We start from the raw sequence: 18,173 nt of genomic DNA on the forward strand, positions 1-18,173 counted from the left end.
TTTGCGGTGTCTTACTGTTATTTCGTCTTGTCTAAGGATCACCCAGAGCACTAGATATGGGTCTTATAATCTATATTAGCTTATAATCTATAGCACTAGATTATAAGCTTTCATAAGACATATATTGTGAACACTGCCCGAAACGCTTTGCGTAATAGTGGCTTTAGGCATTGTATGTACTAGCTCTATCTATAAATCTATCAATTTTTGTAAAACCTCTTGTATGTATGTACTTTACCTGAAGAAACATTTATTTATTTTATATAAGAGGGAAGGGAAGTCGAAAGTTCCATCACGTAACCCAGCCGACCTCAACTTTGCAGGGTAACCCCTGGGTTAATTAGGGTGACTAATGACTGAACACATCCTTCAAACTCACATTTTAAAGAATGATGTTCACAATAAGGTGAAGTTAATATTCATTCATCACAGTACTAAATTGGGGGTTCGGTCACTGGTATAACAGTTTTAAAACAAAAAAATGCAATTTTTGTTTGTACAAATGCTGACTCGAACTGAAAACTAAAATAACAGGTTAATTAATTAAAAAGAATACAATATGAATGTATATTGTCTTAATTAAAAACTAATCAAACCAATCTTATAATGGTTGTTTAAACCTAACATAATTATAAAACATTGGATGGCAAAAGTCATTTACAATGTGCCTATTCAGTTGTATATATTGTGAACACAATCCGCCTATATAAACCTCTATCTCATGGGGGGAAAATATATAATTTCCATATGGAATAAAAAAGATTGGGCGTAACGCTTTTGTTTCACGTTGTCGGGGACCATCACAGTCGTGAGAACTAAAGGCAGGTGATCTAAGTCACGTCCAATGCCGAGAACACTGGAAAAGTAAGACAACGAGGGGAAAATGGAAGTTATTGCTCGGAAATATACAGAAGCAACGAAGCTGTACATCCCTCACGAGAAGCAAGAGGGTGAGAGAAGCAAAGTAAACCCCGGGTTCAATAGGCGGGGATGAGACGTAAAGGAGAGGACCCGAAAGACGTCCCAAAAGTACGTCATGGAAGACGTACAGCGAGCTAGGAACATCATGGAAGACGTACAGTGAGCTAGGAACAGCATGGAAGACGTACAGCGAGCTAGGAACAGCATGGAAGACGTACAGCGAGCTAGGAACAGGACGAAAGAACGCCAGAAATTAATACTCCCGTCAGGAGGGTAAGCTGAGTGGCAAACTGGAAACAACATTGCAGCGAAAGCTAAGGACCAACCCGAGCTGTCCTATAGCCACACGAGGCAACCCGTTCTCGCAAATTTAATAAGTCAATATTGACTTATTAAATATGTGCATAGGTGACATACTTAACAAAATAGTTTCCCTTGAAAAGCTTCATAGAAACACCGATCTTACCTAACCTACTTAGTATGTTAAGATAAGCATCTTATTGCTTCGTAATTACAATAATTACCTAACCTATACCTATAATAGGTTAAGTAACAATTGTAATTACGAAGCTATAAGATGTTTATTTTAACATACTAAGTAGGTAAGGTAAGGTCGGCGTTTTCTCTGAAGCTTTTCAAGGGAAACTATTATGTTTAGTATGTCACCTATGCACGCAACTAATAAGTCAATATTGATTTATTAAATTTGCGAGAACGGGTTGCACGAGGAGAAAAACAACAGTACACGGACAGCCTCTTTAAGGTGAAAAAGAAATAGGATAAGAAGACCCAAGGGAAAGCTGGAAACACAAACCAGTCGAAGATATGTAAGAAAATATTCGTAACCTGTTCGGGCGGTCAATAAGTGAAAGGCACTGAGCAAGGAAGTTGTGGAAGCCACCTCCATCCACAACTCTAAAACTTGACTCTAGAACCCAGCAACCTTTATATTTGCCATATTCCGAAAACAGTATTGTTGCCGGATATATATGTTTTCAATGTGTAATTTAAAAGAAACATATACCCAAAGGCAAATCACATCAAGGCAAATGGGGGAGGATCTTCGACCAGCGAGCGTCCTGTCCTCGTATAGGCCACTAGTGTTAGTGGACTTCAGGGGCTAGATTCACGAAGCAGTTACGCCAGCACTTACGAACCTGTCCATCTTTTCTCAATCTTTGGCGGCTTTGTTTACAATAATTAAACAGTTAATGAGCTCCGAAGCATTAGGAGGCTGTTTATAACAATAACTACAGTTGATTGGCAAGTTTTCATGCTTGTAAACTGTTTAATAAATGTAACCAAAGCCGTTAAAGATTGAGGAAAGATATACACGTTCGTAAGTAGTTGCGTAACTGCTTGTTGAATCTGGCCCCAGGTAAATATACCTTAATTTTCATAAAATATAATATTTTAGCAGCTCCGGCTATTCTTAAAAATTATGACACTCAGACACACATCCATAATACTATAATGAGAAAATGTATTAAGATAAATGTTATAGAACACGTTGGATAACATTAGACTTAATTTTGTTCCTTCTTCTCTGCATCATTCTCCACAAAAGTCTCGTCTAAGGATATCATGGTATCGTCAGCAGGCAAGTCTGTCATCTGCGTTTCGTCCAGATTTCCATTTTCTCCCATGTGAACCTGTGCGTTTTCTATAATAGGTAGGGGAGACCGTCCTCTTTGTTGATCCTTAGGTAATTTGTCGCTGCCCTTTGTTATATTTTTAAGATCGCTCAACTTCTTGTGGTCCCTGCGAGATATAGTCTCAATAGGCATGGCCATGATTTCTTGTCGCCGTTTTAAGACTATGGCTTGTCTTGGCATGATGATCAGCTTCCCAAGTAAGTAGTAACAGAAGGCAGATATCAGAGAGATGCCACTAAATACTTGGAAAGTAAAAGGTGCTTTAAGGTTTGACATGAGGTATCCCCCAAGCAAACTACCAGCACTTTTACCTGGAAAAGTAAACGTTGAAATGAGATGACTGTCAAGTTTCATATATTTTGTTGATTAAAATAGTGCAAATTACAATTAATAACCTAATGAACGAAAACTCTACTCTGAATTATTGTCAAGTAAGGATTACAAACACTGTATAACAGTATACATCACCAAGATTATTAGATACGATAAAAATTAACGATATTTTAATTAAGAAATGTTAAATAAGCATGTAGAACTTTATAGTTGGTAGCAATGAAACCAAAATTACTGTAGTTTAAAATAAAGAGGCTGTCACCCACCAAGGCCGTAGTGGAGGGTAGCCAACACACCCTGCAAGGTCGCCAGATTTGTCTTGGAAGACAGCTGGGCCCCGTAAATGATAGCGGCGGTGACAAGAAGACCTGTAGTGACTCCTTCCAGCAGTTCAAAAGGCGCACACCAATAGTAGTCCTTGATGAGTGAGTAACCTGTAGCAATGAAAGAGGAAGGGCGTGAGAGTGTAGTGGTTCAGTTATCAATAGTGTAGTGACTTAGTTATCAATAGCGTAGTAGCTCAGTTATCTATAGTTTAGTTCCAGTTAGCAATACAAGACAAATCATGACAAAAAAAAAGCCTTTACTAACTACCCAAAATTATCGCTAATTAAAGTACATCAAATGATCTCTCAGATGTTCTGTTGCTTCTTAGATATTTTGCTTCAGAACTGTTATTTATTATGATGTAATACCTAAGAGACATTGACTATTAAAACGTAAATAACAACTTTATTTAAAATTCAAAAGCAATTCTGTCCACCATTATTTTACTATTGACAATACTGTCAAATAATTCGTGACATTTCCTTTCCACATTTTTCTATATAGTAATCAATATTATACACATAAATTACGATGCACTCTTTGATATTCCCTTTAAATAGTTTAATTCATTATAAAAATACAAAGCACTTATTGTTTTTTAAATTCTAAACCATCTTTAAGTACTCATCATGAGATTTCTTCAAAATGTACACTGTCTGTACACTGTCTTTGAACGTGTAAATTTGTGCATTCGCTTATGAATATGTGTTGTTGTCTGTGGGCTTGTTCGGTTGTCTGTGGGCTTGTTCGGTTGTCTGTGGGCTTGTTCGGTTGTCTGTGGGCTTGTTCGGTTGTCTGTGGGCTTGTTCGGTTGTCTGTGGGCTTGTTCGGTTGTCTGTGGGCTTGTTCGGTTGTCTGTGGGCTTGTTCGGTTGTCTGTGGGCTTGTTCGGTTGTCTGTGGGCTTGTTCGGTTGTCTGTGGGCTTGTTCGGTTGTCTGTGGGCTTGTTCGGTTGTCTGTGGGCTTGTTCGGTTGTCTGTGGGCTTGTTCGGTTGTCTGTGGGCTTGTTCGGTTATCTGTGGGCTTGTTCGGTTGTCTTGTTCGTTTATCTGTGATCATGTACGGTTATCTGTGATCATGTACGGTTATCTGTTGGCTTGTTCGGTTGTCTGTGGGCTTGTTCGGTTATCTGTGGGCTTGTTCGGTTGTCTTGTTCGTTTATCTGTGATCATGTACGGTTATCTGTGATCATGTACGGTTATCTGTGGGCTTGTTCGGTTATCTGTGATCATGTACGGTTATCTGTGATCATGTACGGTTATCTGTGGGCTTGTTCGGTTATCTGTGATCATGTACGGTTATCTGTGGGCTTGTTCGGTTGTCTGTGGGCTTATTCGGTTGTCTGTGGGCTTGTTCGGGTGTTTATGGGCTTGTTCGGTTGTCTGTGGGCTTGTTCGGTTGTCTGTGGACTTTTTCGGTTGTCTGTGGGCTTGCCCCGTTGTCTGTGAGCATATGGTGTTGTCTGTAGGAACGTGCGATTCTCTGTAAGCGTATGCTGCCTCCTGTGAACATGTGCGCCTGGCAACACGCGTCTCTTCCTACAACAGGTGTAGACTTGGTGGTGCCGTCTCATCCATAGTTTAAGACGTGTTTATTTTAATGTGGGGCCATGTATACGTTCATCTGGCGAAGGTCATGACCCTTACAAGTATCATATGAAACTTTTGTCAGTGGAATTGTGTTTGTACGTCTCTGAGTGCGTGTGTTTGTGGCGGTCTTAGGTATGTTTCTGTTGATAGGCGCTTACCTATGTTCCTTCGATTTCTTATTTGTGTTTTAGGGATTGTCTGCGTGTGTATTTACTATTTGTATTTTACTTTTTTGCATCTGCAGAATCGAGCTATTAGCTCTTGGGTCCCTCCTTTATAACCAATATATTTTTCCTCTATTATGTCTACTACATATATTTCTCTCTGACTCACACACACACACACACACACACACACACACATCCTCACGAAGCAGCCCGTAGCAGCTGTCTAACTCCCAGGTACCTATTTGCTGTTAGATGAGCAGGTGCATCAGAGTGAAAGAAACTCTGCCGATTTGTTTCCCTCTCCACCGGAATCCAACCAGGGCTATTAGAACTACGACCCCCAGGCGCTATCCACTCAGCCGCGAGGCCCCCCAGGTATATGTGTGTGTGTGAATCTTTTCCCGGAACGACAAGCACTCGTCCAACAAGGTGTGTAGTAATTGTGAATGAAATAACCTCTATTGAGGTCTGATTAAGACCTTTTGTGCCCTCTGTAATCCTTTTTGCGCTACCGCTCACAGGATGAGTATAGGGTGCGCAATAGACGAGCCACCAACTAAAACCATCCAACATAATACTAACACGCTTTGTAATGATAATTTGGCATTAAGAATTTTAAGAATATAAAAGTTCCTCGAAGAAAGAAGAATACCATTTTACCTCTATCTTTTGTCTCTCAGTGTTTTCCTGTCCAGAAGTAATTGTAAAATAACTCATTTTTTAACCAAAAGTATCACGATAGATAACACATGTCGGGACGATACTCTAAACATACAATAGATAACACGAGCCGGAACGATACACTGAATTTAAGAGATGCTAAGGAGATTTTAATGTGCCAGGAAGACCAGGGCGTGGAAGGAGGAGAAGGAGGAAGCCAGTACAGAAACAGTTAGCGTGCTCCACCCTGTTGGCCCCGCTGGCCTGATAGGCTCAAGTGGCCCTGATTGGCTGACGAGAGGGTTGAGAGGCAATATTTTGTCTCTCTAATTGAAATTGAGATGAAAGCATAATAGGGACCTCCAAAACTAATAAGAATTTTAGCTATGCGAATGAGAATGAAAGTAAATAAGTGTGAGGCACTGTTTTGTGGATGAGAAAAATAATGAGTTAATGAATGTGCAGACAAGTTTCTGAATGAAGTTAATACACTAACTCAGAAAAATGACATGATAATTACGTGCATAATTCCGATGGGAATAAACAGGTTGAGTAAGAGAGCATATTGCGATAACCAAAAATAGTACAAGAGATTACACGTCTCCGTGGTGTAGTGGTAAGACACTCGCCTGGCGTTCCGCGAGCGCTTTGTCATGGGTTCGTATCCTGGCCGGGGAGGATTTACTGGGCGCAAATCCTTAACTGTAGCCCTCCGCATTCCAGGGACCTGCCCGAAACGCTACGCGTACTAGTGGCTATACAAGAATGTAACAATTCTTGTATATATCTCAAAAAAAAAAAAAAATAACGGTGGAAATTTGACAAGAAAACGAGAGGAAAGCTCTTCTTCTTCTTGTTAGTAAGTGCAGTTTGCATGAAGGGTTTGTCCTCCCGATGACTGCACAAGGAAAGCTCAGACAGAAGGAGACGTGACAGGATATAACTTCATAACTTCAATAGCTATTACTATAAAAAACTTCAATTCCAAAATGTTTAAAACTTACTTGATACTGTTAGATAACGACTGATAGATAAACACCATAATTCTTGAGCAATAGACGTCCACCAACAACGCTTCTCACGCCCCACACCATACTATACCACGTCACTCCACACCACACCACAACACACCACACCACACCCACACCACACCTGCACCCACACCATACTACACCCCACCACAACAAGCCCTGCATCAACTCACCAATACAACGGATGGAGTAGCAGACGAGACCAAAAGCTATGGCCTGGAAGTTGCCAAACTTCTTGCAGATGGCGCCGGAGCAAGCCAGGAAGGGCAGTGCTGCGATTGAAGCGATGGTCGTGAGAAGGCCAATGAACCAGTTCGTGGCTCCTAGGTCTCGCAGGTGCCACGGCAGGAAGTTCTCAATGAAACCGTAGCACATACCTGGACGAGGGAGAGCCAGTCAGTATGTACACCAGGGGATAGAGACTTCAATGACAGAGATTACATATTTGGAAAATATTTTTAATCATAGTACTATTTGTTATATTATTGTTAACGTGTGTAACTTCAGGGAGGAAGAGAGGTAATTGTTGTTATTTTGGTTATTGATTATACCAATAACCTTTTTGGTTATTTGGTTATACTTGTAAAAATCATTTGCACAAATTTGGTAAGACACAGTAACGTGTTTTGTCACAGGCTGGCCAACGTGCTCACGTGGACCTGAATTATGTACTCCCACACGCAAGTCCTTCCTTAATCCCTCCTTCCTCTTCTTAAACGACGTGATAATAAATACATCGCAAAGTTCTCCACTACATACAACTGTTTGTCAATGGTTTTCAATGAATGACGGCTCGTTAAGGCAATTATCGTCGATTTAATTCGTTACTACCATTGAATTTCACTCAAAAATATATATATATATATATATATATATATATATATATATATATATATATATATATATATATATATATATATATATATATAATATTAATTACCATAGAATCTCATCCAAAACATTTAAGTTTGAACATAATTATTTGATTTGGAAGTATGACATGTAGAGAAGTAGAAACATTGCTTCCAGCTCAAACACATCTCATATCTTGAGTCACCTTCTCTAACATGTGCAATGGTGTGGAGATGATAACTAATGTCCCTAAACTTTAACTAAAACTTGGCTATATAGGTCTGAATAATATTTTTTTAATCATTAGGCTAGTGGTGGAGTAAATTTCATAATTTAGCGGAAACAGGCCAGGTCATGAATGCACACTCACGGCCAAATTTACGAATGCAGTAAGTTCACGAAAGAGCATGTGGTCCACTAAATTCCCCACGCCACCATTTCAGACATGCACTAACACACACACACACACTATACTGACACACATACACATATACACACCATAAACACATTAACACACACAGTAACCACCTCACCTGAGATAAAGACGACACCCAAAAGCATGATCACCTCGAGGTTCCTGAAGAGGCTGCCTATGTCCTTACAGATGCTCCTGGATGGCACTTTGAAGCGCAGGTCCACCTTCATCAAGAGGAAAGCACAGAGTACCTTCAGGCCACAGTACAGTATGAACATCACGCTGTACACGGGATAAAGTCCTTAGAAACGTCTTCAAGGGAAAATCAAATATTTGTTTGATGTGCATATTAGTTAAATACATTTCTGAAAACCGAAATTTTGTTTGCTAGTGGTAGGTAATATATAACGTATTAGGAGACGGTTTGGAGGTTCCGCAAGTGACAACGTCAATTATACTTTTATTTCGAATAATTTTGAGGCTATCATTCAGCTATAACCTGTTAAAACATATATATATATATAGTGTGAGAGTGTGTAAGCACTTAAGAGAAAGATGAGGACCATTTAGGCAGGAAAAGAGTGGAAAGAAGACTGCATGAATTATTAAAAAGTCTCGTCATCAATTGCATGGCAGTGTTGGAATACTGCCATTTAAACTGACTTGTAAATATTGAGCACGGTAATGGCATTGACTGACGTGTCAAACAAAATCATTATAACACATCAGATAAAGGAAGTTGAAAATAACTAGAGCAACAGTTATATTCCTCATGAGGCTCTAGAACAACTTATTTAAATTGTATTTACTTGATTCAAGATTGCATAATTTCATATGTAAAATAAACGCAATAGTTGCATGGATTCTTCGCCGAAAGACGCAGCTGACTTTAACACTTACTAATAATCAGTATAGTGGCCACCTTTGCCAAAGTGGTCGATAAAGAAGCCTGTGAGCGGGGCGAAGACCATTCCGCCAATCGAGCCGTAGATCCTTTGCAGTCCGTAGTCATAGCCATACTCCTTAAGTATGGCCACTACGGCCACCTCAAACAGCGTGTACGTCAGCCCAATGAAGAGCTTGCTCAGTACATTGGCGGTGACAAAAAGCCAAAAACTCAGTGCCACGTTATGTACTATACTATGTGGTCGCTCTACACAGGTTTTGTTATGGGGAACAGTCACTTGACAGTGGAAAAGACAATCGACCGCGGCTTTGATCTCTATAAAATCTGGAGAGTCTTCTTGTATGGTGATCTTCGGAACGGAAACTTTCTTGGGAATACGGCCTTTGAGGCACTCGAAGCTACGGAGTTCTTCGGCAGACATTGTGAAATTGACAACCGGAATCTTAGGTTTTATCGCGGTCGATTTCTGAGAGATGTAACCTTAGGTTGTGGATCATAAATGATTTGGGCATATTTTCATAGCTCAAGGTCTTGTTGAGGTTCTTCCTGAAGCATTTCTGCGTCTGCTGCACGTCGTCTTTGCTGTTTTGGATTTTGCACATGTGATGCAACAAAGGGTTAACTGCTAGTAGCAGCTTGGCTTTCTTCATAGTTTTAAGCAGATTTGCAGGATATTCAATTGCTGGTTCTGGACACAGGTAGCCACAGTCTTTGGCTTCCACCGAAGAAATAGTAAGAGTTTTGTTGAAGAAGTCACAATTGTTCTTATCCTTCTTGGGTGCGTTTGGTGTGAGAACGAATTCCGAATCGCAGGTGAGGCTGAAGGAGACCGTGTTGGAGTAGTTGGGTGTGGTACGAGCTGGAGGGACAGCCAGGTAGATTAGGGACACGAAGCCACTAAGCGCCACAGTAAACACCAGAATACACTGAAATGGAACTTAAGGTTAGAGGAAATTGCAGAAGGCCATAGCCAATGCTAATCAGCTCTTTCTTATCCCTAACCAAACTCCTTCATATATAAATGTTTAGTCTAAGATTGGAACAATCCAGCTATCCCAAATTGTATAAGAATAACATATAAGTATGAAGGTAACTGCAGAAGACCTATTGGCCCCATACGAGGCAGCTCCTATTTATATCCAATCTCATACATATATGTCTAACCTACGCTTGAAACAATCAAGGGATTCTGCTTCTATTATGCTACACATATCAACAACCCTCTTTCCAAACCAGAATGTATCAAGGTCTTTACTGAATCAAAAATTATCCAATTTGTATCATCACTTGTTCTGTTTTATGTTAATATATTTAGTACCTTAATAGGGTTCCCTTCGTATACTCTTTCACTCATCTGTACACTACTGGCTAGGTAAGTGGAATGTGAAAGACACTGACGGATGATAATGTTTGCAGACCATTAAGATCATAATAAAGTCTTATTGGACCAGAGCCAATAAAACCTGTCTTGGTCTGCTCACAGGAACCGGGAAACATGAGGGTAATGGCTTGGGCAGCAATAGGTCGAGACGGTCCTATCTACACAAGGTGCAGGCACCAGTAAAATTTGTGCCTTTTTCGTCCACAGTGAACAAATACAGCTAAATCTAGTGTGAGGGACATCGTAGCCGTATATACTTTCCGGTCTCGGTACCAGGAATAAACAGTTGTACCATCACTACGTCTGTGTTTACCAATACCCCCAAAGTCTCAACAGTTGAAGTAGATTATTATACAATAATTAACTCCCTCAGGATGGCAAAAGTTTGAATTGTATATATCTGTTTATCTCTATATTTATCCTGACTAAGATACATTTGTAGTTGTGTTTGGTGTGGTCTTTCTGACTGATTGGTTGACATTCATTTTTATTCATAAGTGATTTATGATAAACTTTATGCAAATTTATGCAGTTGTGGCTGGACTGAACAGGTGTACATCCACGAAACAATTGTAACTTACAAATAAAGCAGTGAGACATATTAGTAAAACATACAGCATAAGAATCTATAATGGTAAAGGGTGTTCCCCCTCACTTTTATTTTTAATAAAAATGAGTTTATCTCTTCTTAAATTAATTTATAAATCAGTTCTTTTCTTGTGCTTGCTGGTCTTGCCTGCTGTGCTTGCAGGAATATCTTACTTGCAGGAACTAAGCTTGCAGCCTCCTGTTTGAAAGGCATAAATATCGCATCAAACTCACTCTGAAGTTGCCGATCTTGTCAGCTATAACTCCGGCGACCAGCGGGGCGAAAACCGGAATAATTGGACCAATGGTGAAGACGAACCCGGTCTCTTGGAGCGTCAACCCCAATGCCCTTAGCAGCAGCGTGGTGAAGGGCGCCACGCATTGCGTCGCTGCAAGGAAGAGAGAGGGAGAAGGGAGGATTACAGGTCGTCGTCTGCAGTTTAGAAAGAAGCCTGTTAATGCATCCCTATTTTAAAGGACATGTGTGATAGCATATGAATGAATAATAACCTTACCAGAGTTTAATACATCCTGCGGGCTCACCATAGCCCGTGCTACTTGGAACTTTGTTCCAGGTAGCGAATCTTTAACAACAACAACAACTTACCAGAGCTATACTGTGCCTTTTCTCTAGAAACTTTTGTTGGAAGGCTTTTGTAATTCCTCGTCGCAAATTAATAAATAATATTGTGTTACAAGCCATAGAAGACATGTTTCAGTATTATTCTGAACTGAAAATGTTTAACAAAATAAGCCTAATAAGCACATGGAATACAACTTTGAATACAAAACTAAATGCAAACTTTCATGATGGTGATGTTCTCTGGGATGAAGTCAAATAGTCGACACAATCAACATAATGCATTGAATTTACTCAAGCATAGATTGTCTTCCTGTTGAGGCTTGGCTTGTTTACTGGGCGAGGTAAGACTGTCTACCTTCCTCGCTATAAGCTGATTGTTTACTGAGAGCTGACCTGTTCTAATGTGTAGATTCCTTACTTACGTAAGCGTGCGTCATCTGCTCGCTGCAAGTTGGCTACTTAACAAATCATTGTTTGCCAATATAGCGAAGCATGGATTAGCTCCTTATCAAGGCATAAATTGGTTGCTTAAACAGGCATATATTGGCAATCTTTCGACATGTAGGTTGTCCTCACCTCGGACAACATACCGAGACGGGGCATGGCAACGTACCGAGGCGGGGCTTGACCACATACCGAGGCGGGGCATGGCAACGTACCGAGGCGGGGCTTGACCACATACCGAGGCGGGGCATGGCAACGTACCGAGGCGGGGCTTGACCACATACCGAAGCAAGGGTTGGCCACTTACCGCCCATAATGATGAAGAAGGTGAGCTTGATCGGTACTAGTTTCGGGTTGACAAAATCGCCCCAGCAAGTGACGGCGGCCCGACGGCTTCCTTCTCTCAGCCGCTGGCCTCTCTGGCGGGCCCTCCACGACAGCTGTTGTCGGGTGCTCATCCTGCAACTAAGGTCTCGTCCTATAAGAGATTTAAGGTCGAGTGAGAGGGCCACCTTCCCCGTCTTTCAAGGGTCTCGGGTCATATAACATATTTTCACGAAGTTCTGCAAGATATCAATACTTATGGTTAAGGAGTCAATTGAGGGCCACAGGTCGTTTGTCGGGGGTCATGGCTCAGGTGAGGGATTCAAGCAAGCAGTTAACAACAGAACAGAACCACGCTTTTGCTGACAGTTATAACTTGTCAACACAAAAACGCTTAGCCGGTATATCAATATCGCATTCCAATGAGCAGTTCACTGACCAAAACACATTCAAATACTATTTAATATATTAGTAGAATGACATAAGGTTATCCACATGAAAATGTTCAATTTAACGAGTTTAAAAGACAGATGTTCTTGAAGCAGCTGTGTATCACTGACAGCCCTTACCATACATGAAAGATTTTTTTTCTGTGTTTAATAAGATCCATGGGATTTATTCTTTCTTGCAAATGTTGCATTTTTGCACCTATTTATTTTTGAGTTGTATCATTTATTATTACTCCTTTATAGCACCTTCAATGTATTTTTTAGCTTTACATAAGTGTTTAATGAGAATTCGAGATGTTAGCCAATTTAAAATACGTTAAATGTTGTACGTTGTTTACATTGAGGTGTGAAGGTGTGGTGTGAAGAGTGAGGTATGAGGGTGTGGTGTGAGGAGTGAGGTATGAGGGTGTGGTGTGAGGAGTGAGGTGTGAGGGTGTGGTGTGAAGAGTGAGGTATGAGGGTGTGGTGTGAGGAGTGAGGTATGAGGGAGGGGGTGAGGGGTGAGGGGTGAGGGCGGAGGAAGCGGGAGTTTAGGAGAGAGAGCAAACAGCAGCTGGCTAGCACGCCGGCTGGCGACCTTGGCTGGCTCGCACTCCGGTAATTGTGAACATTATCCTATCCCCCAGCCTCCCTCCTCTCATCCCTCACTTGTCAGCATCCTAGCCCCCAGCCTCCCTCCTCTCATCCCTCACTTGTCAGCATCCTAGCCCCCAGCCTCCCTCCTCTCATCCCCTCACTCGTCAGCATCCTAGCCCCAAGCCTCCCTCCTCTCATCCCTCACTCGTCAGCATCCTATCCCCCAGCCTCCCTCCTCTCATCCCTCACTCGTCAGCATCCTAGCTCCAGCCTCCATCCTCTCATCCCTCACTCGTCAGCATCCTATCCCCCAGCCTCCCTCCTCTCATCCCTCACCCGCCAGCATCCTAGCCAAACCACTTTTCTCTCAGCTCTGCATCATCCAGCAGAATTCCTTTGATTGGTATACACTCCAAGAAGCGGAATGCTTTTCTCAGTGTATATATCACACTTGTATATAATGATGCGCTCCATATAAGTCTAATTCCTCCACAGCCTGGTTGACCAGACCACAACCAAGAGGCCTGGTCAGTGACCGGGCCGCGGGAACGTTGATCCTCGGCATGATCACTAGGTTACCGAAAAACAGGGCAACACTGCGGCATCACTCCTGCCCTAATATATCCCTCTGGCTGTATCACGGTAGAATATTGCTGTCGCCTCTGACAAGCTTATGGTTGTCAGTCTGTATCGACACCACATTGGTTCTAATGGTGATGTGGTTGAACTAACGAAGCCTGTGTGTTTTTAATGGTGATGTGGTTGAACTAACGAAGCCTGTGTGTTTTTAATGGTGATGTGGTTGAACTAACGAAGCCTGTGTGTTTTTAATGGTGATGTGGTTGAACTAACGAAGCCTGTGTGTTCTTAATGGTGATGTGGTGGAACTAACGAAGCCTGTGTGTTCTTAATGGTAATGTGGTAGAACTAACGAAGCATATGTGTTTTTAATGGTAAATTTTGTTAACATGTCGAATAGCAAAGCCTGACCTTCCAACCATGTGCTGGTAAATATTTATTGAACAAGCCAGGACGAGATAATAACAAGCCACGATGAAGGGGAAAGATAAGCCATGGAAGAATGAACGATAAGCCAGAGTGGAATGCAGGAAAAGCCAGGAAAAAAAACTTAATTGTAATCCAAGAGAGAGTGACGGATATGTCAGGAAAAAGTATTAGCCAAAGTTGAAGCGAACAATAACCCAGACTGGAGGGAAGGCAAGGCAGGGTAGACGGAATGAAAAAAGTTAACCAAAATGGACGTGAGGAAGGCCCGGATTGAGGCAAGGATAAAGTGTGGGGGAATTACAGGATAAACCAGAGGGAATTGATGGATAATCCAAAATAGACTTGAGGGGAAACTGAATAACCCAGGATGTTCCGTAGGATGAGTGAGGGTGAGCTTGGAGAGTCATCTTGAGGTTATCTTGAGATGATTTCGGGGCTTAGCGTCCTCGCGGCCGGTCCTCGGCCAGGCCTCCTTTTTGTTACACCTACCCAGGAAGCAGCCCGTAGCAGTTGTCTAACTCCCAGGTATTTATTTACTGCTAGGTGATCAGGATGAAAGAAACGCTGGCCATTTGTTTCCACCTCCACCGGGGATCGAACCCGGAACCTCAGCACTACGAATCCCGAGCGCTGTCTACTCAGCTGTCAGGGCCCTAAATTAAGCAGAGTCAACCCGGTCTGCTGTTTCAAATGTCACAATGGTGGTGTGAACACAGAAAATCAAATTATTCTCCAAGTTAACCAAAATCTTGTTGCTTTTTCTGCCCTTCAGTTTCGGAGAAAATACATAAATTAACTTTATTAAAAAATGTGAACTTCCAAAATTATGTGATCGGAAATATTTTGAGTAACGATCCCTCTGAATATCGGTGAGGGATCACGATCGGTGATCCCTCACCGATATTAAGTACACATAAATGATATCAACTCATTTGTTATCAAGTACACACATATTATATCAACACTGAATACACAGCTTAGTTTTATGATGCACAGGCAGAAGCTTAATGTGTTCGCTTACTGATACACAAACTGACAGCTTATGAGAGAGATATACGAACACGGACCAATAAACTGACAGCCAGAGAAAGAGATGGTAACAATGTCAGCGAATCGACTGATAGAGGAATATACGAACATGGCGAACATATTGACAGCGAGAGCGAGAGAGAGAGAGAGAGAGAGAGAGAGAGAGAGAGAGAGAGAGAGAGAGAGAGAGAGAGAGGGAGAGAGAGAGAGAGATGAACAGAGTCCACAGAGTAATGAATTGACGTCCATAGAGGTGTGACTGAGCTAAATTCGTAGCTAATCATTGTAAACAAAACAAAAATACAGTCACGATTATTCTTCCGTTTCAAAGATGTGATAAAACATATGAATTTAAAATTGAAAAAAGGGAACAATAAAACGAGAATTTACATGAGACCTTCACCTTGACTGCTATATCAATGTGGGATAAAATGTCTACGATAAAAGTGTTAATATTATTTCCAGCAAAAGCATCATTTATCTCCGCTGACGAGTATAAAACCAGTAGCTTGCAGTCTATTAGTTAAATGCGAGAATGAACGCTACGCAATGACTATATAACTTGGAGAGTAGTGAAAGCAAAATAGACAAAGAAATGCAAAGAACCGCGCCCCTAAACTTGGAGAATGCCTCCAAGTATTCATTAGTTTGGACAGACACAACTATGTCGCCTTGTAGGAGTGGCGACGTCTCGTGCCTCAACACAACAGTTAAGTTATGTGGCTGTTAACTTTATATAACATTACGCATTTGACTCCCTGGTCTGTATATGACGTAGGTTCATTACTTATATATTCTTTTATAAATATAATAAATATATATATATATATATATATTATTGGTGTGGTTTATGCGAGACGTATATGATCAGAAGTAATAGATGCCATGAAAAGAGACGTTACCATGATTAAGTAGGCAGAGAACGGTAAGAAAATGTTGTTTTTAATGTTGAAATGTTGTTTCTTCCCATTACGCTTGGTTGAGGTTCTCTTGAGATGATTTCGGGGCTTAGCATCCCCGCGGCCCGGTCCTCAACCAGCCTTTCTTTTAGTTACACATCCCCAAGAAGCAGGCCCGTAGCAGCTGTCTAACTCCTAGGTACCTCTTTACTGCTAGGTGAACAGAGGCATCAGGGTAAAAGAAACTCTGCCCATTTGTTTCCGCCTTCACCGGAGATCGAACCCGGAACCTCAGGACAACGAATCTAGAGCACTGTCCACTCAGCTATCTGGCCCCTCCCTTTACAGTTTAAGTGCATAGTTTCGAATAGTTTGCATTGACTTGTAAATGTCGTCACACATTGATCTAAATTTTGTTAAACTGTTCATTTAAAATTATTAGTGAGAAGGTCAACAAAGAAATATATGTAGATACGTATAGGGAACATGTTTGATATAGCAGTTATTATACATATTATTGTATTTTCAAATAACTCTGATATCTATTTTTATATCAAATAAATTCTGCTACCAGATTAAAAACCAAAATTAGGAAATTAAATTACTAATTATAAAAGTAATTCAATTTATCCCGTGGACCATTTTAATTTTTTTAATTATTTCATAATCATTCACAACACATTTTTTGCAAAGTTATTTTTCCCCAATGTTTTCTTGCTTTTTCTACATTTTTGAAAATCTTGAAGAACCTTGAAGAAGTTAGTTTGCTATCCTGCAACTCGGTCTCGCACAAGACAGTACATATATAACCTATTGCTTGTAGTCACTATTTGGCTGATTAATAAGTACATATGTGGTATATGCCAAGTTATATTATGTTTTTAAGGTACAAACTCTTCATATAAAGACACTCTTTCGGTAACGCTTCAAAAATTGGACTTAGATTTAGCGCTGATATACCCATTTCTTCCATCCAGTCTATACTCGTCATAGATCATCAAAATATTCTATTTATTGAAGAGGATATGTTCATTAAATACAACACCAGCTGCTGCTCTATTATCACTACAAATAATGCTTCCCAAAATGATTGTATTATCACTCATATGTAAATGGATTTCGGGAGATTTTTCTTCGTTGTAAATCATTGCGGAGTTTAAGACACAGAAACACTGCTCACTTGTTTCAGAGAGGTGTGGAGCGAGAGCTGCAAGGCACTTCACCGCACACTCACACAGTGGCACTGACTGGGGGCACTAGTAGTGCCAGTCCTTCACCTCAAGGACCCCACACACTCCCTCCCTCTCCCGGCCCAACCCTCCCTCCGGCCCGCCTTTTAAAATTGAAACTGAATCTGAAATGAGTTTATTAAGACGTAAACTCAAATGAGTGAGGTAACTCAAGCTATTCTCACCCCCTGTTCAATATAACGTGTATATATTTACACACATCTTGAACAATGGACAATATTAGTGAACGTTCTGGGTAATGAACATGTACAAACACCCAACCCACAGATACATTTCTAACGACCAGCCTTAGTCTCTCACTCTCGTTACCCGGGTTCTTATGGCTCCACGCTTGATATAACGAATTCGTTACGTAGACTTCTGTCGATCTGTTTAGAGATGATATAAAAGTAATAACATGTTGCAAGACTCGCTGCAAACAACTCACAACTGGCCTGATACACACACACGTTACTTTAGAACTGCAATGAAGATGAGAGGAATATCAGTTGGCTTATCTTTTTGAATGATGACCAAACCACAACTCAGAAGATGGAGAAGAGACGATGTTTCGGTCTGTTTTGGACCATTATCAAGTCGTGTGATAATGACTTGATAATGGTCCATAATGGTCCACACGACTTGGTCCAGGACGGACCGAAACGTCGTCGCCTCTCCATCTTCTGAGTTGTGGTTTGATCATCATTTCTTCAGCCACGTTATTGTGACTCGTTGTCTGCATGTCTCCTTGAACGTTTACATATTTTCACGAGAATACACAAAACTTACACACACACACACACACAC

At 41.0% G+C, this 18,173-nt stretch overlaps 1 protein-coding gene across 1 annotated transcript; it reads right to left on the minus strand.

Moving 5' to 3' along the window:
- Nucleotides 1-553: 553 nt before the first annotated feature.
- On the minus strand, nucleotides 554-17,379 carry LOC123768666 (uncharacterized). Its single transcript, XM_045759334.2, is given in 9 exon segments — nucleotides 554-2,887; nucleotides 3,176-3,343; nucleotides 6,856-7,059; nucleotides 8,068-8,231; nucleotides 8,850-9,307; nucleotides 9,309-9,782; nucleotides 11,060-11,214; nucleotides 12,160-12,330; nucleotides 17,318-17,379. Coding segments are annotated over 8 exon segments (2,214 nt in total). The 5' UTR covers nucleotides 12,311-12,330; nucleotides 17,318-17,379; the 3' UTR covers nucleotides 554-2,447.
- Between the last annotated feature and the right edge of the window lie 794 nt (nucleotides 17,380-18,173).

Source organism: Procambarus clarkii, chromosome 83 (genome assembly GCF_040958095.1).
Source record: "Procambarus clarkii isolate CNS0578487 chromosome 83, FALCON_Pclarkii_2.0, whole genome shotgun sequence".
Taxonomy (NCBI): Eukaryota; Metazoa; Arthropoda; class Malacostraca; order Decapoda; family Cambaridae; genus Procambarus; species Procambarus clarkii.